We start from the raw sequence: 27,751 nt of genomic DNA, 5'->3' as shown, positions 1-27,751 counted from the left end.
GCACTGTTAATAAATAAACCTCTGTTCTTTATGAAGTACCTAGTGTTAGATATTCTATTATAGCAGCACAAAGTGTACTAGTTGCATTTGTGTTAAATATGCATACACTGAGGCCGGGCTTGGTGGCTTATGCCTGTAATCCCAGCACTTGGGGAGGTCAAGGCAGGTGGATCACCTGAGGTCGGGAGTTCGAAACCAGCCTGACCAACTGGAGAAACCCCATTTCTACTAAAAATACAAAATTAGCCAGGCATGGTGGCGCATGCCTGTAATCCCAGCTACTCAGGAGGCTGAGGCAGGAGAATCGCTTAAACCCGAGAGGCGGAGGTTGCGGTGAGCCGAGATTGCACCATTGCATTCCAGCCTGGGCAACGTGAGCAAAACTCCGTCTCAAAAAATAAATAAATAAAAATAAAAATTATATATATATGTGTATGTATGCATATATATGTATGCGTATACATGCATATATATGTATGCATATACATGCATATATATGTATGAATATATATGCATATATATACGTATGCATATATATGTATGCATATACTATGACTCCGCTGATACAGCATCATATCTGTTCTTTGTCATTGCTAAACCCTGTGATAAGTTACCTTGAGTGTGAAAACGTGTGCTCCTCCTCATAGGAGTAGGTTCCAACTGTTGCTTCTGAGGGTCAGGAGTCCATTTTGAAAAAGAATAGACAAAAATTGATAGTGCTTTGTCTTTATTGGTGATGCCCATCTTCTTCGGAGGTAAGAAGAAATGACACTGATGTACAAATGACTCACCAAGGGACTCTCACCTGAGTCTACCCTTGCAGGGGTAGAATAAATCCGTTCTATTTTCAAGTCTATTTGTCCCATTTCTGTTTAAACATAATTTGAAAGCCAGCTTGGGCCTTGTACTTTTCAGTTATGTTAATGTAAAATACTCGTAAAGAATGCAGTATGAGTTTAAAGTGAGCTTTTCAGATCCTATAAGTGCATCCTAAGTAGTGACAGGCTTTAAGATAAGGAATATATGCATTTAGTTAAGGCAGAAATCTCATAAAATTTCCATGAAAAACCAAACTTTTTAAGATAAGTTTATCTGGAAACTGGAAGGGTCAAAAGACAACAAAAAAGCACACACACAAAAAAACCTCACTTCTAAGCAAATCTATAGCTTAAAAAAAAATAAAAAGCCTAAGAATATTCTGAGAGTGGTACATAGTTTTACAGTAGCCACAGTAACTTCCAGTGACTGGCAAATTTCTTTGCATCAGCTGGCACGCGTGGTGAATGGAATTCCTATCAACAGCTCTTGCACCCTTCCACCTCCCTTGTACAGGCCTTAGTCTTGTTTCCAAAGGTGACTGCAGTGAGGATGTAAGGTCCATGACCTCTATGGATAATGCCATCCACTCAGGAAGAAAGACGCTGAGAAACTCTAGGGATATTGAAGTGCTCATCATGGGTGAGAATCAATTGTGGAGGTTTTAAGAAGACATTTGAATTTTTGCCCCAATCAAGAAGTGTTTTGCCATCTGGTTTACATTCAAGAACAAGTTGGCTCATCATTTGCAGAAATAAACTTTCCTCTAGATTAGGAAACTTCATCATGAGATCTGAGATATACTGGTTTGGAAAGTTTCCTCAGTTTCTCTTGGCTTCGAAGTCCCCGGCCTTGGAGTGGGGTAAGGCCCATTGGAGGCAGATGAATCTGAATAAGAACAATAATGTGAAGAATCATACTCATAATCATTGCAGCAGCTCGTATTCACTAAGGATCTACTCAGAAAGTACCATATCCTCTGCTAAGTGCTACATCTACATTGATTCATTTCTTTACACACGTTAATCCTACAATAACCTCATAAGAGATTATTATTCTAATATTTACAGATGAGGAAATGAAACCTCAGAGAAGTTAAATAACTTGCTTAAGGTTATACATTAAGAAGGGAAGTCAGGATTTGAACCCAGATCTGTCAGATTCCAGAGCCTGTGCTCTTTGCTATATTGCCTACACAGAGGAGAAAAAACAAGCATGGATCACAGAGCAAGCTGAGAATCCAAAGAAGGGGAGAAAAGTGTGTGTATACAAAGATGTTCTGTGCATAGTGGAAAACTGGGATCAAACTAAATGCCTACCAATAGAGGGGCTGGTTAAATTATGGCTGGGATGGTTAATTTTTCTTTCTTTCTTTTTTTCTTTTTCAGACACTGTTTCACTCTGTCACCCAGGCTGGAGTGCAGTGGCATGATCTCAGCTCACTGCAACTGCCACCTCCCAGGTTCAAGTGATTCTTGTGCCTCAGCCTTCCCAGTAGCTGAGATTACAGGTGCTCGCCACCACACCCGGCTAATTTTTGTATTTTTAATAGATATGGAGTTTTGTCATGCTGGCCGGGCTGGACTTGAATTCCTGACCTCAAGTGATCCACCTGCCTTGGCCTCCCATAGTGCTGGGATTACAGGCATGAGCCACAGTGCCTGGCCTAGGATGCTTAATTTTTGGTGTCAATCTGATGGGCAATGGGTGCTCAGATTAAACATCATTTCTAGGTGTATCTGTGAGGGTGTTTCTGGATGAGATTAGCATTTGAATCAGTGGACTCGGTAAAGCAGATGGCCCTCCCCAATGTGAATGGGCATCATGCAAACCATGGAAGGCCTGAATAGAACAAAGAGGCAGAAGAAGGGGAAGCAGCTCCTTTTGCTTCCTGCCTGTTTGAGCTGGGACACCTCATCTTCTCTGGGCCTCAGACTCGGGATTTCTACCATGGGCCCCTTGGGTTCTCAGGCGTGTGGACTCAAACTGAGTAATAACACCAGCTTTCTTCTGGGTCTTCAGCTTGAAGATGGCAAATCCTAGGACTTCTCAGCCTCTATAATCACATGCATCAATTCCTTATAATAAATCTCCTTTCGGCTGGGCACAGTGGCTCACGCCTGTAATCCCAGCACTTTGGGAAGCCGAGGTGGGTGGATCACGAAGTCAGGAGTTTGAAACCAGCCTGGCCAACATAGTGAAACCCTATATCTACTAAAAATATACAAAATTAGCTGGGCATAGTGGTGGGGGCCTGTAATCCCAGCTACTTGGGAGGGTGAGGCAGGAGAATCGCTTGAACCCGGGAGGTGGAGGTTGTAGTGAGCTGAGATCATGCCACTGCACTCCAGCCCGGGTGACAGTGCGAGACTCAGTCTCAAAAAAAAAAAAAAAAATCCTTTCAGGCATATCTAGATATATCTCTGTCTAGATATATAGAGAGTCAATTCCTCATAATAAATCTCTTCACATATACATCTAGCTGTCTCTATATCTACATATCTTCATTCTACTGGTTCTGTTTCTTTGAAGAACCCTAATACAATGGCACATTCTTACAATAGCATACAATGCAATCATTTAAAAAAGATTGGGCTGGGTGCAGTGACTCACGCCTATAATCCCAGCACTTTGGGAGGCCAAGGCAGGCCGATCACTTGAGGCCAGGAGTTTGAGACCAGCCTGGCCAACATGGTGAAATCCTGTTACTACTAAAAATACAAAGATTAGCTGGGTGTGGTGGTGCACCTGTAATCTGTAATCCCAGCTACTCAGGAGGCTGAGGCAGGCGAATCCCTTGAACCCAGGAGGCTGCAGTGAGCCAAGATTGTGCCACTGCACTCCAGACTGGGCGACAGAGTGAGACTCTGTCTCAAAAAAAAAAAAAAAAAAAAATTGAGGGAGAGCTACATACAAAGATGTGCGGAAGACATGAAGTAAAATAAGTAAGCAGTAAAACATTATATCCAGAATCTTACATATGTAAAGAAAATATAGGTACATGAATATAGAAAAAGACTAAAAGGTTGTACTACCAAACTAACTAGGTTGAGCCACTACAATATAAAATTGCTGTTTTTGTAGCTAAAAGAGTTGAATACTGGCAATTTTCCATTTAACAGTTAAAGTGGTCACCCTCTACACAATGAGAATTTTTTTTTTTTTAAGAATTTTGGGCTGGGTGCAGTGGCTCACGCCTGTCATCTTAGCACTTTTGGAGGCCACGGTGGGCAGACTGCCTAAGCTCAGGAGTTCAAGATCAGCCTGGGCAACATATAGAAACATGGTGAAACCCTGTTTCTATTAAAATACAAAAAATTAGCTGGGTGTGGTGGCGCATGACTGTAGTTCCACCTATTTGAGAGGTTGAGGCATGAGAATCACTCAAACTGGGAAGGCAGAGGTTGCAGTGAGCAGAAATCATGCTGCACTCCAGCCTGGGCGACAAAGTAAGACTCTGTCTCCAAAAAACAAACAAACAAAAAAGAATTTTGGCCAGGCACAGTGGCTCATGCCTGTTACCCCAGAGCTTAGGGAGGCTGAGGCGGGAGGATTGATTGAGTCCAGGAGTTCAAGACCAGCCTGGGCAACATAGTGAGACCCCCATTTCTACAAAAAATTAAAACATTAGTGGTGGCACATGCTTGTAGTCCCAGCTACTTGGGGAAGTGAGGTGGGAGAATCGCTTCAGCCCGGGAGGTCAAGACTGCAGTGGGCCATGACTACACCACTGTACCCAGCCTGGGTGATGGAGCAAGACTCAGTCTCCACAGATAAATAAATAAATAAAACTTATTTTAAATTAAATTATTGTTTTAAATTTATGGTATGAAAGAATTTGAGGAAGAAAAAATTTGTATACATTTGTTATTTTAAATTCATATAAATTTGAAAATTGTTTCTTGACATTCTGAATGTATTAAATTTATTTACATAATTTTATTTTTTATTTTAAATTTATTTATATAAATTTAAGATTTATTTATTTTTTGAGACAGGGTCTTGCTCTGTCACTGCAGTGGTGTGATCATGGGTCACTGCAGCCTCAACCTCCTGGGCTAAAGCAATTCTCTCACCTCAGTCCCCCAAGCAGCTGGGAATACAGGAGTGTGTCACTATGCCCGGCTAATTTTTAAATTTTGTGTAGCAATGGGGTCTCACTGTGTTGCTCAGGCTGGTCTCGAACTCCTAACCTCAAGTGATCCTCCCGCCTTGGCCTCCCAACGTGCTAGGATTACAGGCATGAGCCACAGCACCCAGCCTGGATGATAATTTTTGACCATTTTTCCTTTCTACTTTATGCATTCCTTTCATGTTTGAACTTTATTCTTTTAGTAACAACAAACCTACCTTTTGTAATTAAAAAAACACATTTCCATAAAAAAGATGAAAGTGAAAAGAGAAAAGCTCTACAGTGTGAGCTGGTTTTCCCTTCCATATGTGGAAAGCTGTATAAGTAGGATACGTCATGCATTCACTGACATTTTACTTTGTTGTGATGGGCTGGCAGCGTGCAACGATAGCTTATTTCCAACATGCCTCCCACAGCAGCTCTGGGCCTCTCAGCAAGCACTTGCCCTCTTGTTACACATTCTTGGAAATAACCGGGTTGATGAGGGTAAGTACCCACCACCTGTTAACCAGGAGTCACACTTACTGGCCTTGGATAAGGAATCTTGTAATGCAGTCCAATTTCAATCCTGGCTGTGCATTCATCTATACACTGTTTAATTAGGTCTGTGTCTGTGAGCTGTTAAAAGGGAAAAAGAAATGAGGCTGATAGTATATTTCTAATGGTACATAGAGTATAGGTATACATTTTCTCAAACTTTTTCAGTTCACTAGCCAGTAAATTAAATGGTGCTAATTTGGAAAATCAAAAGCAATTTAATATTAAAGCTTATGATAAACTTTTAAAATCGGCAAAGAAGGTAAAAATAAACAATACAAAAGGATATAACATAAAAACTACACTTCCCTCTTACTCCTCTCTTCCAGTTCTTCATCTCAGAGACAACAATTAGCAGTTTCTTGTGTGTTCTTGCAGGGGTATTCTATGTATATGTGAAAATGCACATGTATATAGAAGCTGATTATTTTTCTCACACAAACAATAGCTCCCTTTGTTCTGAACCTTGCTTTTTCATTAACATAACTTGAAGTTCCTTCTATAGTCCATCTATAAAGCTGCCCCCTTCTTTTTAACAGCTATACAAAATTCCAACAGACGGCTTTATTATAATTTAACCAATCTCCTACCCATGGATACTTAAGTTATTTCCAATTTTTTGCTATTATAAATGATTCTGCTATGGATCCCTCTAAAATTACTTTGCTTACATGCATAGGTATCTAAAAGATAAATTCCTAGAGAGAGAGGACTGCTAGGACAAAGGCCATAGACACATGCATTTTTAAATCTCACAGATATTCCCAGATTACTCTCTGGAGTTTGCAACAATTTACATTCCTACCAACAATCCATAAATTATATTCCCACCGACACTGACTGAGAGTGCTTCTTCACACCCCCCTCATGTTGATTAAACTTTAAAGTAACCCGATGGTTTCCGCAAGTGCTGTCCTGAAACCCCCAGGGTAGGACACTGGAGAATGATCTATACCTCTTAAACTGTCAACTGCCTTGGCTCATTAGTAAGGGGAAGAAAGGGCTTCTGAAATTCCAAAACAGTCAAATCATGGTAATCCACTTTCAATTAAAGGAATAAAAAGTTCATTCTGAAAAACAGCCAAGTAGGAAAAGGGGAGAAACTCTTTCATTCTGAGGAAGGAAAATGAATCAAGACGTGGTTCTGCTAGGAGTTTGCAAGTGGACTTCAAAGCAGAGCTAGGATTGCATCACCACCAGATGACACCCACACAGCAAAGTCTGGGTCCATGTGGCTTGGAAATTTCAAGGGCGTTCCTGTCCTATGGAACAGAGCAAAGAAGAGTTCCAGGAACAGCAATGCAGAGAACCACAGCTGTGAGTCCCTTGTGGCAGAGGCCCAACTTTCTGACCTCTGTGCTTCTCAGAAGTCACTGATTTGCTGTCTGTGTTGGAAAAGAGTTCCACATTCCCATTTGCCCACTGAGATTCACAGCAGTTCATGGGATACCTTTGGATTATTAAACTCTTAGAGCAATCAAAGTTACAAGAAACTCCTAATGTCTGCGTGAGGGACTAGGAAGAAAGAAAAAGCGCTTGACAAACATACAGTTAAGGGGGTTGGGGCTTCTGGGGCTTCAGCTGTCCATCTGAACAAGCTTGGGCTAGAGTACTCCAAATTCAGTCATTCACGGGCTGGCTGCATGATTCTGCCATATCCACATACTACTTATACTAATGTTAGAATTTTTCATTAAATGGACTCTCTCTTAAGTAACAGTATTTGTGAAACTGTGATCTAATATTCTCTTTCCTTTATAACACATACTAAAGCAAGTACATATCTTAAAATTAAAAACCCATGTACCTCTTCCACCCACTCCCAAATAATCTCATGTTCCATCAGTGGCACATACACCTCCCTCTGGCTCACCCCGCTTGAGCCAATCCAAGCCTAGGCAAAAGAAGGGTTATTGCAATAACTGAAAACTGAAAAGTCTTGAGTAGTCTTCAGGTGAGTGAGCGTGCAAAGGTTTATTGGGCATGTACTATGATATCCCCAACACCGCAGGCTGGACAGTGCCTTCAGCTATCAAAGTTATTACTTGGGCAGAACAACTCTGATACCTAAAGCTACAGAAAAGGCACAGTGGTATATAATCAATGGATGCAGTGACTGCTACGGACAGCTATAGGAATTCAGAACAGGCAGCCAGCATGGGGTTGAGGGGGAAGCAGAGAAACTGAGGAAGATTTCCTGGAGGAGGTCAGTTAAATCAAAGTATTTATAGCTGCTCATTCATTTAGTGACAACCACAGGGAGGTCCCTTGGGATAGACTAGAAAAGTACAAGACCTTGTCTATATGTTCAAGGAACTGATGATCTGGTTGGGAAACCCATGCCAACATAAATAGAATAAAGAAGAAAAAGGAGAATATAAACAACTATTTAGGGATCTCCAAGCCTTTTGATCTACTCTTTTTTTGTTTTTTTTTGGAGACAGTCTTGCTCTGTTGCCCAGGCTGGGGTGCAGTGGCGTGATCTTGGCTCACTGTAACCTCTCCCTCCTGGATTCAAGTAATTGTTGTGCCTCAGCCTCCCGAGTAGCTGGGATTACAGGCGTGCGCAACCACACCCAGCTAATTTTTGTATTTTCAGTAGACAGGGTTTCACCACGTTGTCCAGGCTGGCCTTGAACTTCTGACCTCAAGTGATCCACCGGCCTCAGCCTCCCAAAGTGTAAGGATTACAGGCGTGAGCCACCACACCTGGCTGATCACCTACTCTTTTCATTAAAAAATTTCTGAGCCCATAGCCCCCATATTTGTATTTATATTAATTTATAAATGTATTAATTTATAAATTATAGATATGTACTAACAAGTTCATTGTAACTATGTACCAGACAGACTTTTTAGAAAGATGAAAGAATAAATAGAAATAGCAGTTGTATTTTATTTCTATTCCTTAGAGGATTGTTTCGGGACTCCATGGGGTACATATACTCTGGTTTGGCAAGCATGGTCTATGCTAAGAGCAGAAAAAGCTTGGGGAAGCTGGGTTTGGAGGAAGGTCAGAAGGGTAGAGAGAAACTTCCTAAGAAAGTCAGCCTTGAAAAGCTAGGGCCATCAGGGATTCAGAGAAGGGGAAGTTGCTGCAGATTAGGAGAGTTTCTTTGGTAATGCTTTTCTTTTTTTTTTTTTAAGAGACAGGGACTCGCTATGTTGCCCAGGTTGGTCTCAAACTCCTGGGCTCAACCGATCCTCCAGCCTTGGCCTCCCAAAGTGGTAGGATTACAGGCGTGAGCCACCATGCCCAGCCTTCGTGGACTTTCTCAACTGTAATTTTATATTTCTTTCCATCTAACTCCATCTAACTTTAGTAAGGGGAACAAAGGGCTTTTGAAATTCCAAAATAGTCAAATCATGGTAATCCACTTTCAATTAAAGGAATAAAAGTTTGACAGCTCTGTCTTGGTTTGGCTTATGTTTGTCCTCAACATCTAGTCTTGTGTTTGGCACACAGTGGGCAATCAAGTATTTGTTGAGGAATGAGAACAAAGAGTTGCAAAGTGGTGACAGGAGCTGTGACACCAATGGACCAGTGGGGAAGGGGAGGCACTCCTGTAGAAAGATGATTCTGCTTTGGACCATTAAGCTGTGGTGAGGTCCTTCAGGTGGCCAGGCAGCAGCCAAAGCCAGGGATTCAGATGTGACGGCTTAAATCACAAGGTGGCTGCATGTTGCATAGGCTCAGCACAGAGGGCCGACCTTCAGAGGACCCCTGTAGCTGGCAGGAAGGTGTGTGATGACAGGGCCGAACAGAGACAGTCAGAGGTCAGGAAGGGAAAAGTGGTTAGAGTAGACTGTTAGGAGGTTTCATGAGGGGAGCAGTGACAGCGCTGAATCCATTAGATCAGTGAGAAGGCGGAAGAGAAGTCAGGCGTGAAAGCCTCTTCCATGCTTAGTGCCAGGCGGTCTTCCCCAGAGCTGACAGTTAATGTTTTAGGGTTCCTAGGGGTGGGTCCAATCTGGCTCCCTGCTGTCTGCATGTGCAGTTCCCGTAAATCAGCTAATGGAGATACTATTTTACCCAGTTCCGTGCTCCCAAAGGGCAACCTCACTCTGCTAGCCAAAGAGGCTTGAGCTCAAAGCTGTTATGAAGGGAACCCTGTGTCTTAATCCTATTCTCTTCCTTCTAAATGGGTTTATATTTAGAGGCTTTGAATAGTTTATGAATTGAAAAAAAAACAAAACGAAACCACTTTCCTGCACACCTCCTATGGGAGTGGCCAGCAACAGGTACAGTATGAGGACTGGCTCCTCCTCTGAAAACTCATTGGCCTGACTCATGTCACCTGGCTCATGGGGTCTTCTGAGGACACTGAGCCACTTACTGGCTGGCTTGAGACCTGGAACAAGTGAAGAAAGAAACACAGGCTTCCCAGTGGTCAGGCAAGCTAGCCAAGCTGTGCACTGGCCCCTTCCTGCCCCACGTTGTGCCACCGTGACTGTGCGGCTCAGCCCTTTCAATTAAGGACCGACAAGAAATAAACATATATCATAAGGAACAATTCTCCCCTGTGCAACTTCCAAGTGGGGCCTACTTACATTTTTGTTTTTCCGGAACAGCGTTCTGGCTTCATTTAGTATGTACTGTTTTTCTTTGATGGTGTCTTCCATCTGTCCTGATGTCGCCTGCCATTTCCTCGCAAGCCTGAAAATGCTGCGGTAGAGGCCAAGGACTTCTTGTCGTGTTGCCGTTGTCATCTTCAGACCCACCGAAATAGAAGAGGGAAAATTTGCATAAAAATGCAACTTGACAGGAGGCAGCCAGGCAGATGTACAGTTTTTTAATCAAGACCTTTAATGGGTCTAGAAATAGTTGCTCTTTCTCAGCAAATCTGTTGGGTAGCATTGCCGAAACCATGTAATAGAAACACCGTATCTCTCAACTGGCTTTGCAACTCATCCCGAGGTTGAGGGTTGCTCAACCACACAGTTTGCCATGGTGGCCACATTTATGAACACGGCAAAACCAAAACTCACATTTATTATTCTTTAAGCCAGTCCAGTAAAATTATATGACTCACCTGAATGCCTAAGAGAAGGCATGTTTTGGATAACTGAATATTCTTGTTAAGTGAGAAATGGAATTTAATCCACTGGTTACAAACTCAAGTGCCTCTGCAGCCTGGCAGGTAATATAAATGAGAGGACCTGCTTGAATGGGGACAGTGGCCACCTGGACAGGAACTGCCCCCTTGAAAGGGAACAGTTGCTATTCAGCTCCAGCCAGCATCTGCCATGTAGAAAGAAGTCCCTAGGAATGCCAGATTTCCTGATAGCTTAAAAATAGGTGGCAATCCAGATTTTTAAAATATGACATCTCAAAAAAACACAGTAAGTCATTATTTTTGAAAATGTGAGGCCAGGCATGGTGGCTCACGCCTGTGATCCTAGCACTCTGGAAGGCTGAGGCAGGTGGATTGGGTGACCTCAGGAGTTCGAGATCAGCCTGGGCAACATGGTGAAACCCTGTCTCTACTAAAATACAAAAAAAAATTAGCCGGGTGTGGCAGTGTGTGCCTGTAGGCCCAGCTACTTGGGAGGCTGGGTCAGGAGAATCGCTTGAACCCCAGAGGCAGAGGTTGCAGTGAGCCAAGATTGTGCCATTGCACCCCAGCCTGGGCGACAGAGTGAGACTCCGTCTCCAAAAAGAAAAAAAAAAAGTGAGGACTGTACAGGCCAAACAAAATGAGTCTGTAAGCCCAGTTCCACCCAGAGGTTGTCAGGTTGCAACCTCTCAACCTTTTTGGAAATATTTCTCAAAATCGTTGGTCTACTATCTTGTCCAATAAGTATAATTAAAAATCTTTCTGATGACTGGCCAGGCGTGGCGGCTCATGCCTGTAATCCCAGCACTTTGGGAGGCTGAGGCAGGTGAATCACAAGGTCAGCAGATCAAGACCATCCTGGCTAACACGGTGAAACCCCGTCTCTACTAAAAATACAAAAAATTAGCCAGGCATTGTGGCAGTCGCCTGTAGTCCCAGCTACTCAGGAGGCTGAGGCAGAAGAATGGCATGAACCCAGGAGGCTGAGCTTGCAGTGAGCTGAGATCCCACCACTGCACTCCGGCCTGGGCAACAGGGCAAGACTCTATCTCAAAAACAAAAACAAAAACAAAAACAAAACAAAACAAAAAAAAACTTTCTGATGACTGAAGATCTCAAGGCCCCTCTGGGTTTTTAGTCTCAAACATCAGTTTTAATTCAGAAGACATGGCCAAGAGAGAACTGACCTAGGTATATTCCATGAAGCTGACTGTATTTTTTAAAAGCACAATTCCGAATATCTTTAATTTCTCTTTTTTTTTTTTTTTGAGACGGAGTCTCGCTCTATTGCCCAGGCTGGAGTGCAGTGGCACGATATCTCGGCTCACCGCAAGCTCCGCCTCCCGGATTCACACCATTCTCCTGCCTCAGCCTCCCGAGCAGCTGGGACTATAGGTGCCCGCCACCATGCCCAGCTAATTTTTTGTATTTTTAGTAGAGACAGGGTTTCACCATGTTAGCCAAGATGGTTTATCTTTAAATTCTTATTACAAAATATTTCAGATACAAAAAGATATAGCGGTCAGGCACAGTGGCTCATGCCTGTAATCCCAGCAGTTTGGGAGGCCAAGGCAGGTGGATCACTTGAGGTAAGGAGTTCAAGACCATCCTGGGCAACATGGTGAAACCCAGTCTCTACTAAAAATACAAAAATTAGCCAGGCATGGTGGCAACCACCTGTAATACCAGCTATTTGAGAGGCTAAGGCATGAATCACCTGAACCCGGGAGGTGAAGGTTGCAGTGAGCCGAGATCACACACTGTATTCCAGCCTGGGCAATAGTGACTCTGTCTCAAAAAAAAAAAAAGGAAAGAAAAGATATTGAGACCAATATAATAGCCATATAGTTACAACAGACCTTAAAGAATAAATTATGTATATAGTAGAAACCCCCACTGTACCCCTTCCAAATCACATTCCCCTTCCTCTCCCCTAGAAGGAATCACTATGCTGAATTTGTTATCGTGCATATCTTTACACGTAACATTTATAGTATTGTTTTGCAAGATTTATTTATTTATTTATTTATTTATTTATTTATTTATTATTACTGTTTTTGAGACAGAGTTTCACTCTTGTTGCCCAGGCTGGAGTGCAATGGTGCAATTTCGGCTCAATGCAACCTCCGCCTCCCGGATGCAAGTGATTCTCCTGACTCAGCCTCCCAAGTAGCTGGAATTACAGGTGCGCACCATCACGCCTGGCTAATTTGTATTTTCAGTAGAGATGGGGTTTCACCATGTTGGTCAGGCTGGTCTCAAACTCCTGACCTCAGGTGATCCACCTGCTTCGGCCTCCCAAAGTGCTGGGATTACAGGCATGAGCCACGGCACCCTGCCTGCTCTGCAAGTTTAAAAAGTTTACAGGTAAGTTCTGCAATTTATTTGCCCATAACATTCAATAAGATTCATCCATGTTGTTACACATGGCTCTAGTTCATATATTCTCACTGCTGCAATTCAGCACACTGTATGAAGATATCCCAATGTACCATCTATTTTGCTGATGGATATTAGGTGTTTCCTTTTTAAAAAAATTTATTTAAGGTCACGTGCAGTGGCTCATGCCTGTAATCCCAGCACTTTGGGAGGCTAGGACAGGCAGGTCACTTAAGCTCAGGAATTTGAGACCTACCTGGGTAACATGTATTTTACAAAACATTCATTTTGTAAAAAATACAAAAATTGGCCAGGCGTGATGGCACGTGCCTGTAGGCCCAGGTACTTGGGAGGCTTAGGTGGGAGGATCATATGAGCCCGGGAGGCTGAAGTGAGCTGAGATTGCACTATGAGCCAAGACTGAGCCCCTGCACTCCAGCCTGGGTGACACAGTGAGACCCCATCTCAAAAACAAACAAGCAAACCCCAACAACTTATTTAAAAACTCAGGCTGGCTCCAGTGGCTCATTCCTATAACCCCAGTACTTTGGAAGGCTGAGATGGAAGGATCATTTGAGGCCAGGAGTTTGAGACCAGCCTGGGCAATATAAAGAGACCCTATCTCTATAAAAATGAAAACACAAAACAAACATTTCAGCCCCCCACTCCCCTTTTTTCATAACTATATTCAGGGAAGCTAGAAAAAAAAAAGTCCCACTACTGGAAGATTCTGATTAGTCAGAATTAGAACAATGAATATTGTACAGCCTTGAACCAGAAGACAGGGTGGGAAGACAAGGAGGGCAGAAGGCCAGGCAATTGGACACCTCATTCTGAGTTCTGGGTTTTCCTCTAACAGGCTCATCGGGATCGGGAAGTAAGCTGCTCAACTGCCTGCTTTTGGGAACATGATCCATTTTCAACTTACGGAGGGAAAGGCGTAAGAGGTGGAGATAATATGCTTTAGGGTAGTCCTGGAATTATGAGAATTTGAGCAGCCGAAGAATGCAGAGTGGAGCTGGAAGTGGGCATGTTTACCTCAAAATTCAAAGTACTTGCAAGGAATTCACCTTACAGAGAATTCCTCTTTCTAATGTGAGCGCTTACCCTGACCCTGATGACGCTTTTTGAGGTTTATTCTTAAGTAAAGAATGAGCCAAATGACGAAAAGCTTCAAAGACTACTTCACCTAATTCAAATGTTGAAAGGACCAAAGTTATATTCAATGCCAATTCTGAGTCTATGAGGCTGCACAGAAAAAATGCTTACAAGGAATTCATAAAAACCAAGAGAGAGAACATCATGCTTTGCGGTTTATTGTAATAAAAACCCAGATGAGATGATGACATTTTTCCTGGTAAGGAAACAGGTTTCTGAGTTTCTGGCTCTCCCTAATACTCCATGGTTTCCTATGAAAATACGTGAGTCAGTTCCTGTGAGGTACAGGGAGTCTGTAACTAACATCTCTTAATGATTGCTTCACTTCCCTGTCATTAACAGACGGAACTTCCTTGACTGCAAGACACTGGAGAAAAGTGATGAAGGTCAGGCATATTCAAAGAGCAGCAAGGTTTTTTGTTTGTTTGTTTGTTTGTTTGTTTTTTGAGGCAGGGTCTCACTCTGTCACCCAGGCTGGAGTACAGTGGCATGATCACGGCTCACTGCAGCCTTGATCTCCCAGGCTCGAGTGAGCCTCCTGCCTCAGCCTCCAGAACAGCTGGTACCTCAGGCGTGCGCCACCACAACTGGCTGAAGCAACCTTCTCTAAAATCTAACTTTAGTTGGTTTCCTTCCAAGACTCTAAGAACCACAGCTTCAAATTCTAACTGATCATATACCATAATCTGATACAAAAGCCCTGCAATTAGGTTAATACCCTCAAGGTAATGAGCAGTGCTTACAATTGGTACTTAATAGGACTATTTTCAAAACACTTTAATTAATGTTTAAGTGTTTTGAAAACTAATCCTGAAAGGGATTTATGTGATGTCTCACTCTGCAACATCAGGTGACCCAGAAAACCCAAGTTCCAAAGATTTCCCGAGAGAAGCGTCTAAAACTGTATTCACCACTGTGTACCATTAACAAACCTAGTCTACCATTTCCTTCCAAGTCTTGATAGAAAAGGCAAGAAAAGAAAAACACTTCTTTTGTTCTTTCCTTGCTGCGTTTGTTTCAGGCCTTTGAGGGAACCATGTTCTTTCTTGCCTTAGGGGCACATATCCATGCTGTTTTCTTTCTAGAAGGCTTTCTCCTCACCCCCTCCCTTTTATCTGACCAACCCTATTCATCCTGCAGTTCCCAGTGGAAATATGGATGTCTCAGAAAATCCTCCAGCTTCCCCCACACCCATTGGGTCGGGGCTCTCTGTTGAAACTTCTCACAGGTCCTAATATTTTTCCTTGTATAGCACTCCTCACTTAAGTAATGGTTTGTTAATGTCTTCCCCCAGTAGACTGTCACCTTTACAGGGGACAATGATCATATTCATCTTATTTACTGCTGAATTCTCAGCACCTAGAAGGGTGCATAATCAGTATTCAATAAATGTTTGCTGAATAATTTGGAGTATTCTCTGCTATAGAAAGTTCGTGATTCTGGAAACAGATTCAGCCATATATTTACAAAAAAGTTTAAAAAGCTCTTTTCCTTTTTATTCTTGTCTTTGTTCCTAGAAAGCAACTCATTTAGAAAAACCACCTTTTCCCGAATATGGATTTAACGGCTTGAAACCAACATTTACTCCTCTATAACTATCAATTATCTCTCACAATTAATACAAGACTAAGGAAGCCCTTTTCCTTCTTCACTGTATCAGGGATTGATCTGATACAACAGGGTCTGCTTTTCCTACGGGCAATACATTTTCCTACGGGTAATACATCAGGACTATTCAGTAGTTTAGAGGACCACAGTTCAACTGTGGTCTCAGCTGGTCATGAAGTCTATCCATGTAGATTTTTAAAAGTTAACCTGCTATAATCTTTATTCTGAGACGGACATTTCTTGCAATTCTTTACTCCTTTTCATCTCCCTAACCCCCAAATCCCAGAATGAAGACAGACAGAAGATATGAGGTGTGCCTGGAAGGAAATGGCACTAGAAGCTGGTCTTTTTAAAAATCACACCCTGTCTGTTATAACACAGGGTTATACACGTGTGGAGGTGAGGATCATTTCCAAGCCTCTACGATGTGCAGGCCTGTGCCACTAAGAAAAGGCTGACAGATGTTGCTGCCAGTGTGTTTTGGCCTCTGGTCATAGTTGAGAAATGTGTCCCCTAATGCAAGTGTCCCAAAGATTGGTTGGGGAGGTGATCTTAGATACACAATACAAACTGTGTATTAGAATAGCCCATCAAACCCATAATTTTGAGTGATTCAGATTGTATGTGATATAGAACTTCCTTTAAAGAAATGAATTACAAAACTTTTTAAGCTGGTTTAAAATATAGGTAAACAGCAGAAACTGTGATGTTGTCTCTGAAGTTTGGGAGCTACTGCTCTAAGGTGCCTTGTCATGTCATACTTCTCTGTCTCGGCTGAGTCTTCCTCTGCTTACAATGCCTCTTTTTTGCTAGCCACCCCATCTATCACACAGACACCTACTTGCTATTAAGCTTTTTCAAAGCAACTTTTTCCTCGCTTCTATCACAGCCAGGAGATAGTTCGGAATTTCTTTCACTTTATGTTTTTTTCTTCTCTGAGTCTGAATTCCTGGAGGGCAGGGATTGTATCTTGTTCATTACAGTAATACAAATATTAAAAGTTACATTTGCTTTGCATTTACTGTGCGCCAGATAATTTGCTAGGTACTCTATATATGCAAATGCTACCAATATCCCCATTATACAAAGGAGGAACCTGATGCAGAGGTTAAGTAACTTGTCCAGGGTCACACAGCTAACAATAGGCAGGGCCAGGATGCAAACTCAGCTGGTCTGAAGTCAGAGCCCATGCTTTTAATCATGAAATAGACTGTTCAATGTCAATAAATGTTGAATGTCTTGATTGCTTTAAAGAGCTTAGCTAGTTGTGACAAAGGGAACTAAATAATTCTAGTCTCTTTCTATACAAACAGCAAAGGAAGCAATTTTTTTGCACATTGATGTGAATTGCAATAGTCTTCCCCATTTGCCATCTGCCCCTGTTCCTATCCTGCAACTGCCCTTTTTAATTATGTTACACACCAGCATGCTCTAAGCAGGCTGGGCACATGGCTGCACCGCTTTGCTTTTCCATTCCCTGTGGCAACCCTGTCCCCTCCAACTCCAATGGGAGCCGACATAAAAGCCACCAGTGCGGGGGCTCACTACAGTGCTACTACCTGGTAGGCCTTACTCTTCCCTTCCAAGGACCCATCCATCCATCCACTCACTCAACATTTATTGAAGGTCTGCCATGTGCCAGACACCTGCAGTTTCTGGGGATACAGTGATAAATAAGCAGCCACGGTCCCTACCCTCCTTGAGGTTATATTCTAGTGGCAGAGGCAGATGATATACAAGAAAAAGAATTTCAGATAGTCATATGTGCTCTGAAGAGTAGTAAGATACAAATGAGCAGAGGTGGGGGTTATTTTCTGGGTGGTCAGTGACATTTGAGCTGAGTCCTGAATGGTGTGATGGAACCTAATAATGGACTCACGTCAGGGGAAGCTGGTGCAAGAAGGGGGAACAACAGGAGCAAAGGTTGTGAGGTGGGAATCAACTTCACAGATGAACATGAGGCAGGGCATGGTGGCTCATGCCTGTAATCCCAGCACTTTGGGAGGCTGAAGTGGGAGGACTGCTTGAACCCAAGAGTTTGAGACCAGCCTGGGCAACACGGGGACACTCTATCTCCATTGAAAAATAAAAAAACTAGCCAGGCATGGTGGCTCATGCCTATAAGCCCAACACTTTGGGAGGCTGAGGTGGGAGGATCCCTTGAGCCCAGGAGATCAAGGCAGCAGTGAGCTATGATCACACCACTGCACTCAAGCCTGGGCAACAGAGTCAGATTCTGTCTCAAAAAATAAAAATAAAAAAGATGAACATGAATGCAACAAGAGCCTTTGGGAAAGGGGCCACAGGTCCACAGAATCCAGCACAGGTTGGGTGTAGGCCTTGGAAAGGCACTTTGTTGCTAGTCTTAAGGCAAAAGACACTGGTAAATTTTATGCAAGCTGGAGTAATATGGTCTGATTTATATCTTAAATACACTGGATATCAAACTACTGTATATCATAACTACTTATAATTCCAACACTTGTACAGATGGCGAAACAAGATCTTGCCTAATGCCCCTAATTAGTTGACAGGAGTCAGGGTCAAGAGCCAAAAAAGCTGGATGATGATTTTCCTGACTGTCCACAAGCTTTTCTGTTTTCATTTTAGAGTCAGTAATGGGGACTCATAATGGGCAGTGATCAATCTAAAAAACAAAAACAAAAACCAAACACCAAACACTCACCCACTCTGCCATTCATGGTCCAAAGTGTAGTGAGAGGGTCTGGGGAGGTTCCAAGAACTTACTGTACAAGGCATGCCTAGACACTCGGTCTGTCTAGATCTAGTTCTACAGGACTATGGAAAGATCTGCTGGTATGAGGGGCCTCATCCACTATGCCCTTTTTCCCCACCTCTGGAACGGTTCCCCTGCCTTTGGAGAGACCATTGCAGCACGAACACTTAGGAGTTTAAGAGCAGAGATGAAAATTCCCTTTCCCCAGATGAGATTTATAGAAGTATGACTCTGGTCTCAGGAATGTCCAAATTCCAAATGCTGGACTCTCATGAGGCTTTGCCTTCTAAAGAAAATGTGCTGCAGTACAAATAAGAAAAGGGACAAAGGCAAGAGGAATTTACCCTGATTTTCAAGCCCCAGGAAGTTAAAACACCCCTTTCCATTTATTTCAGGAAAGACCTACCCTAGGTGGAATTTTTTCCCTCGTCAGAACTAATGACTGTAGTATAGTCAAATTTCTCTCCCAAATACTTTATGATTTTTTAGCAAGGAGGGGGAATCATGAACTCCACCCAAATGAAATCATGGTCTTCTGTGCTCGTTATGTGATATGTCCTTCTTTTTGCCACAGGAAGCCTCTTTAGTTCATACAACTGAAATATTCTTTCTTTGCCTATCTGCTGCTTCCACCTTTTGACTTCCATCACTTCTGGACGGGTGCCCTTTTCACACTGGGGCTGGGTCAGTGTCCCGGCTATGTGCACTCCTGGCACCTCTAGCGTACCCGCCATAATGTTCATCCTACTCTCTCATAATTTTGCATGACTCACCTTTCTTTTTCCACCATGTGTGTGTTGCAGGGAGTAGGTGGTGGGGGAGCAGGCAGAGATTTGGGACTGTCTTGCACATTACATGCCTAGGCTGGCACATAGTTGGAACATGACAAATATTTATTAGAAGAATACATTTACACACACAGAATGGTCATTGATAACGCATGTTGTCATCCTGAGATACACAGGGTGGTATCTGGACGAGCTTCCTAACTGATGATCCCAGAGCATCGAAGGGTTAAATACTAATTAACTCTTACTAGGATGCTTTCAAGAGCATTGTGTGTTAGGATAAAGAACTGGAGACTCAGTGTTATTTGGGGAGGAATCCTCATCAGTCTCATCCAGAACAGCGTTTAAGAGACACAGCTATGATGTAACCCTCACTCTTAAGTTTTCTTAAGGCTGGTTAGGGTTTGTTCACTGGACTGAAATACTTTATAATATTTCCATGAAGTTTAGAACCAAACATAGAAAAATGAGGTTCTGACACTTTTTTCCTGAAAAACAAAATCCTTTTGGGGAATAAGGTCCACTATACTCAATGACCATGGATTAAAATCAATCTAGAAAACTGTGACTTAAAACTGTCATTTGGAAAGCTTCTACGGAATTGAAATGCTCTTGACAAGGTCAAAGCAACCAGACGTTCTTGCCCTGTAGAGCAGAGTAGGGAATGTCTGTCCCATTTGTAAGGAATAGCAGATATAATACGAAAAAAATGAACTTTTATTTTGGGCTCTTGGTGGACAAAGCTTGGTTTGAATCTTGACTTTACCCCATTGGGCAAATTATTAACCTGCCTGAGACTTGGTTTCTTAGAATGTACAATGGGGTAATAGCAGAACCCGTTTCAGAGTCGTAAGGATTATTCATGAAATAATCCATGTACATCACTTAGCACTGACAGTTAACAAAGGCAAATGTTACCTGAATAGGAGGAAACAGAGGAAGAACAATGAGGCCTCTTTTATCTATGCTAAGCTTTGCTGCAGAGGAGAGAAATGTGTGGCCTGTTGGTGAATTTACTGCTTTGTGGTAGTAATGGATTTTCCTAAAGCTGTTTCCCTCTGATCATTAATAATCCCCGTACAGCAAAGGGCTATTGTTCTTTGGTATGAGTAAATAACCCTGTTGGAAGCACCGCTTATCTTCAGACCACAGCACATACTTCTTACTGGAAATACAATGCAGGTGCCAACACCAAAGGCACGACCAGGCTTCCCTTCCTATTTTTCTTCCTTTATCTCTTACTCCTTGTTTATCCCTCAGTGCACTTTTCTCTGAGATCTGTTATACTCCCTCCTTTTTGGTACACCCATATTCCTACCCCAATCAGATAACCTTTAAGTGAAATCGTTCTCTAATACATTTCTGGTACCATAACCTCCCCTCCATCAATCAACCACACACACACACACACACACACACACACACACACACACACACACACACAAACCACAGACTTATTTCCTGTTTCAGATTCAGTTTTTGGTTACTAGAATCCAAAAAGGGAAGTGTAATGCCACACATGCCACACACTGTTTTGCAAACTTCAGGATATGCTTGTGTGGTATACTTAATCATACCACAGCTATTTTATGAAACAGCATCTTTTTACACAGAAAATGACAAGCATACGATCTGTCAGCAATAGGGGGCAGGGAGGAGAGGGTGGATAGTATTTTTATTTTACCTAAGGGAAAATAATTTAGTTTAGGCCCTGTAATATGGGAAATTTTTAGAACGCAGGGCCAAAACAAAATACTAATGTCTGAAAGACTTCTAAAATGTCTATCCCAAACAAGATCACTGGAGGCAAGCACACCCATTCTAAATATATCATACCAGCACTGGAGCACACACAAGATTGTATTTGTACAGGGGAACTCCAATCAGGCTACTGTAACCAAGATAACAACCAATAGATATACAGCTATTTTCCCCATCAGGGATAGAAGTTCTAAATGAAAAGTTATGGGCCCCTCAATTCAAAAGAAATGGAAGTATGTTTCCTTATCAGCATATTTTAACAGGCAAAGAAAAGGTACAGGTCAGTCAGAGGTGGTGAAAAGCAATTACCAGTTACTAGTAGTAGAAAGCAGTAGAAGAGATGTAGGGGAGGGGCTAGAATTGAAGGCCAAGGCTAAAGATCAACCATTCATTCATTCATTGGTAACTCGCCAGCCAGGATCTTTCACCCTGCATATCAAATCGAGAAGTCTGAGAATACAAGACACTGGCTTAAGTTCTTGCTTTGTGACAGTTTTCCGAGGAACTGGATTAGGAAACTGACCAAAGAGCTTTGGATGCCACATTAGATACAGTTGGGGCTTTCTAGCACCAGACCCTTGATCCAACTCTCTGATAAATAACCGCATTCTGTGCAGGGGTCCACGCCTTCAGGACAGCTTCCTCCACCATCAAATAACTATCGAATGGGCAACTTTTCCATCTGCAGAGGCACCAGAGCTCCTCACTAGGCTAAGTCCCTTGAGTTTCACATGTGGAGAATGACTAGCCTACATAGTACCCTCGAGTTCCTCCAGTCCAGTGCTCACCAAGATAACTTTCTGTGAAGGAAATGTTCTATCTACTCTGTCCAATAGGATACACACCTGTCACAGGTAGCTACTGGCACTTGAACTATGTGTTGCAGGGACTGAAGTTTTAAATCAAATTTTAAATTTTAAAATAGTCAGTGGCCACACAGGGACAGCATAGCCCTAGACCAAGAATTGCAAATCAAATGCCCACAGGGGTCAGCCAGGTAGCGGGAGAGGAGAGGCCTTTTTGGCAAACCCTGAGCATGAGCTGCATAGAAGGGGAAGCAGCTTTTCAGCTCTGGCTGACAGTTGCTGTGTAGGAACCTCTAGGAACTTCAGGCTGGTGTTGTCAGATTGTCGGATTTTTCAAATGAAGCCCAAAGTCTGGATTTTGATGTCCAATTTTTAAATGTTGGCAAGTAAATTTAAAAAAGAATTTAAATCACTGTGTGGGCTGAACAATATGTTTGCAGGCAATATCTGTCTTGTCAGTATGCAACTTCAAATCTAGGCCAGCCCTTCAGCTCAGAGAGAAGAGCTTTATCCATGGCCACTCTGCTGGTCAGTAGCAGATCCAGGATTGAAACCCAGGCCTTCTTATTCGTCTTCTGATACCCTTTACACTATATTGTGGAACTGACCATAATTGTGGTGGGGCTGGCAGCAGCGGCAGGGACAAAAGCCCCTTTTCGTGAGAAGCTGCAGGATTGTATGGCTGATACCTTATGAACACGGTGTTCCTGCCCAGCTACAGCCACCATACGGACAAGGCTCTGTACCAGGAGCCAGGAAGACACAAAGGAGGAACAGTCCCTGGGGGAGACAGCCATATAAATAGACAATTCATCGAAAAAGTCAGGTTTTCTATAACGGACACAAATTACCTGAGCACAAGTCCAAAAGCACTGACAGCTGGGAGAGGGAGGGAAGAGATTTGAGCCAGGACTTAGCTTCTACTTGCTGCCAGTAGAAGCTGGCAAGTGGGTGGATGAGACTCACTGATTAAGGGGATGGGTCACATTATTCCAGGATATTAAGGGGCCTCCTATTTGATCTCTGAGGTCTTGTCTGTGTCGTCGCCTTTGCTGGCTTCTCCTTCTCTGGGTACTCTCTAAATGGTAAGAACCCAAGGGATTTAGGGGTCCTCCTCTTTTATTTACACCCTCTTCTTAGGCGATCTGGGAGCTCTTCCCTGCCTTCCTCATTTATTATCTCCAACTATGATTTTTCATCCGACTTGTATATCTAACTTCTTGAAAACTTCATTTGACTTGTTAATAGACTTATCAAACTTAATATGTTCAAAAGAGAACTTTCGATATTCCTCGCTAAACTGTTTTCCGTAGGGAGTTAACCTTGGTTCCTTCCTCTCCTACACACTTCACATCCAATTCCCCAGCAAGTCCTGCAAGCACTACCTCCCAGATATACGCTGAATGGAATTCTCTCCATTTCCACTGTGACTGAGGGCCTTTTCTTTCTTTCTTTTTTTTTTTTTTTTTTTTTTGAGACGGAGTCTCGCTCTGTCGCCCAGGCTGGAGTGCAGTGGCGCGATCTCGGCTCACTGCAAGCTCCGCCTCCCGGATTCACGCCATTCTCCTGCCTCAGCCTCCCGAGTAGCTGGGACTACAGGCGCCCACAACCGCGCCCGGCTAATTTTTTGTATTTTTAGTAGAGACGGGGTTTCACCGTGGTCTCGATCTCCTGACCTTGTGATCCGCCCGCCTCGGCCTCCCAAAGTGCTGGGATTACAGGCGTGAGCCACCGCGCCCGGCCTTCTTTTTTTTTTTTTTAAGACAGAGTCTCACTCTGTTGCCCAGGCTGGAGTGAAGTGGCGCAATCTTGGCTCACTGCAACCTCCGCCTCCTGTGTTCAAGCGATTCTCCAGTCTCAGCCTCCAGAGTCGCTGGGATTACAGGCGTGTGCCACCACGCCAGGCTAATTTTTGTAATTTTAGTAGAGACAGGGTTTCACCATGTTGGCCAGGATGATCTCGATCTCCTGACCTTGTGATCCGGCCGCCTCGGCCTCCCAAAGTACTGGGATTATAGGCGTGAGCCACCGCGCCCGGCCGGCCCTTTCAACACTATTGTCACCTCTCCTTTGTCGTACAGTGCAAGTTTCCTAACAGGTCTAACTACTTCCACCCTTCTCTATCCAGCACGCAGAGCGGATTTTTAAAAATGTAAATCAGGTCAGGTCACTTCCCTTCTTAAAACCCTTGAAGTACACAATAGCCAAACCCCTGCCTTGGGCTAAAAGGCGCTGCTAGTCATGCCACTTGCCCAACTACATCACAGAGTACTCCGGCCCTGGCTCCGTCAGCTTCAGCCACATGGCCTTCCGGCTGTTTCCAACCTAAAAGTCCTTCTCATTGGCTCCACCAGAAAAACCATTGTCCAGGATCCCTGCAAAACCGTGGCCTCCTTTGAACGGCCTTACCCGACTTCAAGGGGCCCTCCCCCCATCTTCTGTCATCTCATCCGGTCTTTGGGGGGGGGGTATTTCTCACTTGCTGATACCTTCTTTATTGATTTACTTAACTCTTTCCTGCACATGAATGAAAGGTAACGGAGCAACATCCTGCTCTCAGGTTTGAAGAGCAAGGGAATTACGAAGCTGGCTCTCACGGTCCTAGGGAGTCTCCGTTCCTGTACGGGACCTGGTTTGGGTCAACTTCCTCAGCCAGACACCTCTCGCCCTCGGAGCGGACTCTACCATCTCCCATTTACATTCGGGGGTCCAAAAGATTCACAGCCTCCGAGGGGGCCCCATGCCGGCACCTGAGCGTCCCCACACCAGGCCTCCCCTCTTGGACGCGCGAGCCACTTCCGTGAGGCAGGTCCCCGAGGCCGGTGGCGATGACACCGAGCCGCCCCCTGCGAAGCTGGGGTCACACAGGCCCGTCTCCCGGCAACGCCGCAGCCCAACCTCCAACCCATCCCTGCCCGTGGGGAGCCAACCCCTTCCCCGCCAGTCTCCCGCGCCTGGAGTCGGCGCCTCCATCCCCTACACTCACTCTGTGTCAGTCCTGCCTTCCCCCACCCACAGAAGCGCGCAGCCCGCGGTAGGCTGGGAAGAGGCGGCGCCAGGAGCCCAGCAGAGCCGCGGCCGACCGAGCAGAGGCGGGTCCAGTAGGCCAGGCCGGACCAAACCACCGGGCCCACTTCTGTGGGAGCACCAGTTCCAGGTCTGGGGGAGTCTCGAGCCTCCCCGAACCTGACTCTACCCATCTCCCGCCGCATCCAACAATAAGCTGAGCTCCTTCTCTCCCTATTTTTCCTTTACGCTTTCGGTATCCTCCCCGCTCCATTCCCCTAAAACAAGGAAAAAATGGTCCAGCCCATCTCCCTCCGGGTTGCTAGGTCTTTGCCCTTACTTGGCGACGGCTTCGTACGTCTTTACGTGCGTCGTGACGCAATCTTCCACTCGTTCCCTCATCGCCCCTCTCCCATTCTCCCTCCTGGAGCTGGCGGCCGGCGGGGTTACCGGAAGTGATGATGCAGGAGGCGATGGAGGGGGCGGGGCTTCGGGGCGGCCGCCGCCGGTGGGCCGCAGATGAAGAGGAGGCGGTGGCAGTGGTGGAAGAAGAGGCGGCGGCGGCGGGGGTAGGGAGCCTGGAAACGCGAGCGGGGATGGTAGGTGGTTTGGACCCGCCGGGCCGCCGTCGTTTCCAGAAAGGGTTTGACTGGAGGAACCTCTGGAGCAGCTGTGAGTTTTGGGGAGGGGGGGAGTTGAGGAAAAGGCGGGGGGGCATTGAGAGATGAAGGGGCGGGGGTTGGGTACCTTCGAGAAAGGGGGGTGGAAAGGGAGGAGTGGAAGTCAGCGCGTTGTCTGTACTGGTCCCTCTGAAAGAAGAGGCTGTGAGGGGAGCCTGTGGCGTGTCAGCCGCAGGGCTCAGAAAACTTACCTACTGTCCCTGCCTCCCCACCGCCAGCACCCCTCAACCCAGGGCCTGGGGATATGGGGTCGGAGCTGCCCTGGAGGGGCGGCAGACTCTGGTGCTCTGTCCTGGGTGAGCGCTGTGAGGTAGGAGCCCTAGGGGGAGGTGGTGGGTGAATCTCCCAGCTCCCTCCGCCCTCATTTCCCTCCCCACCCCCATCCTTCTCTTTAATCATTTACAGCCCTGGAATTAAGGGCTCAGACCTGAAGGCCTTTCTGTGCACCTTTGCTATAAACGATAACCATCTATGTCCGAGGTTATGGGGCGGGAGGCATTGCCTGTATCCTCTATAGGAAGTGGGACGGGGTGACAAATGTATTGTTTGTTCCTCCCCCCCCCCCCGCACTTCTCACCCCTCATCCTCCCCCATGCACACCTCTGGTTTCCACTTTAATTCTCTGTGGCTGAGTGGCAATCGTGGGTTTTTTTTTTTTTCCTTCCCCTTCCTCCTTTATGGCACTTAGTGCCTTGGTTACCTTTTTTGAATTTGGTGTTCAGCCTCTATCCCAGATCTTAACTGTAAGCTTTGTAATACTTCATACAGGCTGTCACGTTGGGAGTACCTCTTACGCTGGGTTCTACGCTCCGATTATAATGAGCATTTTCTTTTATGAATACTGGAATTCCAGAGCCTTTGCAAGGAATCCTGAATGGCATCATAGCCCAGGAATCAAGGTCTCTTGCTCGAAATACTTTATGTGTGAGGAATTTACATGTTGTCAGCTCTTCCCAAAATGATTTGCTAGGCTAATTCTGGATTTCTGTGTTTCTCTCCACCCCCTTTTCATGATGCACTTCAGAGAACAGAAAACCCCATATTACTTTTTTGTTTCTACAATTGGACAATAGCTCTCTTATCTTTTTCTCCATTTGTGTGTGACACACAAATCTTCAGTGACACATTCAGCTTGTGCTGATTTTCATCTTTATGTAGCTGATTCTTTGTGTATAGGGGGTCCTAAATGAGACAATGTGATCTGTTTAGTTTTCGTTTAAGGGCGGATACAAACCAATAACGGATGCGAAAAGATTGTTTGAAGCAAAGAAGGGAAAGAAGGCCTCTTTGTTGATATGCTGTTGGTTTAAACAAAAAAAAATCAAGGAGCACCCCTCTAGCCTCTCAGACAGATTTCAGAGTGAAATGTTACGATTTTCCTTTTGGTGTTGATTTATTCTTCGGAAATCTTTTGTAGACTCTGAAACTGTTTTCTGAAGAACTTTAAGAGATAGTGCCTACATTTTCCGAGTCCTTTGATTAGAAAGTGCCCGTAAACCCTGTCCTTCTGTAGCTGAGCTTGATATGCATAGCGCTAGGAAGATCTGATGCTAGGAAGTCCTGTTCAGGGCTTTCGGGCCCTACAAAACAGAATATTTAATGCCTTGATTGGACCAGTAACAGCGTGTTTAGATGTTTCACAAAAATACAACAGAAGAATGACTACTGTTCTCACTTTGACTGATTTGGAACCTAGTTTACCATTGAATACAAAGTTCATTAATTCAACAACATTTATTGACTCCTAAGTGCCAGCCAGTGTTTGAGGCACTGGGTGTACACAGGTGAACACAAGCAAAAGGTTCACCCTTTCATGGAGCTTACATCAGAGCGGGAGCTGGGGACAGAGAGAGACATAATATATACCCCAGTAAACCAGATTTTGATTAAGCGCTGAAGAAAAGAGTGATGTGATTGAAAGTGTCTTAACTGTAGATGCAGTCGAAGAGGACCTTTCTGAGGAGGTGACACTTAAGTTGAGCTTTAAGTATAAATAAGGAGCCAGCCATCCAGAGATAAGGGGAAGATCCTTCCAGGTTCAGGGAACAGCTGGTGCAGAAACTGGCTGGAATGCGTTTATCAAGTTCCAGGGAATGGGAAGAAAGGGTCAGGGTAGGTGGGAGGTAGTGGAAAGAGGATGGGTTGGGTGAGTAATAGCCAGAGCTTAGTGACCACAGGGGAGAGTTGGCGATAAGGTGAGAGAGGTGGATGTGGGGCTCAGAATAGGTAGGCAAACGAATTAAAAGCCAGAAGGAGTAGGAAGTAGAAAATGATGCTGCTTGTTGA

General features: G+C 44.3%; 2 protein-coding genes and 1 long non-coding RNA gene across 25 annotated transcripts in view; 1 reads left to right on the top strand and 2 right to left on the bottom strand.

Moving 5' to 3' along the window:
- Positions 1-710: 710 nt before the first annotated feature.
- On the bottom strand, positions 711-25,779 carry LYRM1 (LYR motif containing 1). Of its 20 annotated transcripts, XM_077986451.1 has the most exons (7): positions 24,530-24,679; positions 22,631-22,857; positions 16,529-16,656; positions 14,029-14,110; positions 10,037-10,195; positions 5,474-5,566; positions 711-1,704 (listed from the first exon to the last, which is right to left on the bottom strand). In XM_077986451.1, the coding sequence occupies exons 5-7, from the start codon at positions 10,193-10,195 to the stop codon at positions 1,588-1,590; spliced, it is 369 nt and encodes a 122-aa protein (XP_077842577.1). In that variant the 5' UTR covers positions 14,029-14,110; positions 16,529-16,656; positions 22,631-22,857; positions 24,530-24,679; the 3' UTR covers positions 711-1,587. The 20 variants fall into 20 exon arrangements, with proteins under 20 accessions (XP_077842577.1, XP_077842572.1, XP_077842578.1 ...); XM_077986446.1 differs by lacking the exons at positions 14,029-14,110; positions 16,529-16,656; positions 22,631-22,857; positions 24,530-24,679 and adding exons at positions 9,823-9,837; positions 25,126-25,363; positions 25,657-25,777; XM_077986452.1 differs by lacking the exons at positions 16,529-16,656; positions 24,530-24,679 and adding an exon at positions 25,126-25,248.
- On the bottom strand, positions 15,572-24,441 carry LOC144338101 (uncharacterized). The gene is made up of 2 exons (XR_013411917.1): positions 23,610-24,441; positions 15,572-17,736 (listed from the first exon to the last, which is right to left on the bottom strand). It is a non-coding gene; the product is annotated as an uncharacterized LOC144338101 (long non-coding RNA).
- DCUN1D3 (defective in cullin neddylation 1 domain containing 3) overlaps positions 25,237-27,751 on the top strand; it is a 45,939-nt gene continuing 43,424 nt past the window's right edge. Inside the window, exon 1 of one of the 4 annotated variants that reach the window (XM_077983494.1) lies at positions 25,237-25,457. The gene's annotated coding sequence lies outside the window, so the exon portion shown is untranslated. The other 3 variants (XM_077983496.1, XM_077983495.1, XM_077983497.1) reach the window with 3 other exon arrangements.

Source organism: Macaca mulatta, chromosome 20, assembly GCF_049350105.2.
Source record: "Macaca mulatta isolate MMU2019108-1 chromosome 20, T2T-MMU8v2.0, whole genome shotgun sequence".
In the NCBI taxonomy this organism is placed as follows: Eukaryota; Metazoa; Chordata; class Mammalia; order Primates; family Cercopithecidae; genus Macaca; species Macaca mulatta.
The sequence above is the reverse complement of the archived record's forward strand: the minus strand, read 5'-3'. Positions and strand labels throughout refer to the sequence as shown.

What these genes read in the sequence shown, in the direction of transcription:
- LYRM1 (XM_077986443.1), bottom strand. Translation starts at nt 24,688, where the DNA reads ATGGGTTGGAGGTTGGGCTGCGGCGTTGCCGGGAGACGGGCCTGTGTG. An exon ending in TGTTCCGGAAAAACAAAAAT is followed by an intron (nt 5,567 to 10,036) that starts GTAAGTAGGCCC and finishes CCCTTTTAACAG; the next exon opens with CTCACAGACACAGACCTAAT. An exon ending in AGATTCCTTATCCAAGGCCA is followed by an intron (nt 1,705 to 5,473) that starts GTAAGTGTGACT and finishes GTTCTTATTCAG; the next exon opens with ATTCATCTGCCTCCAATGGG.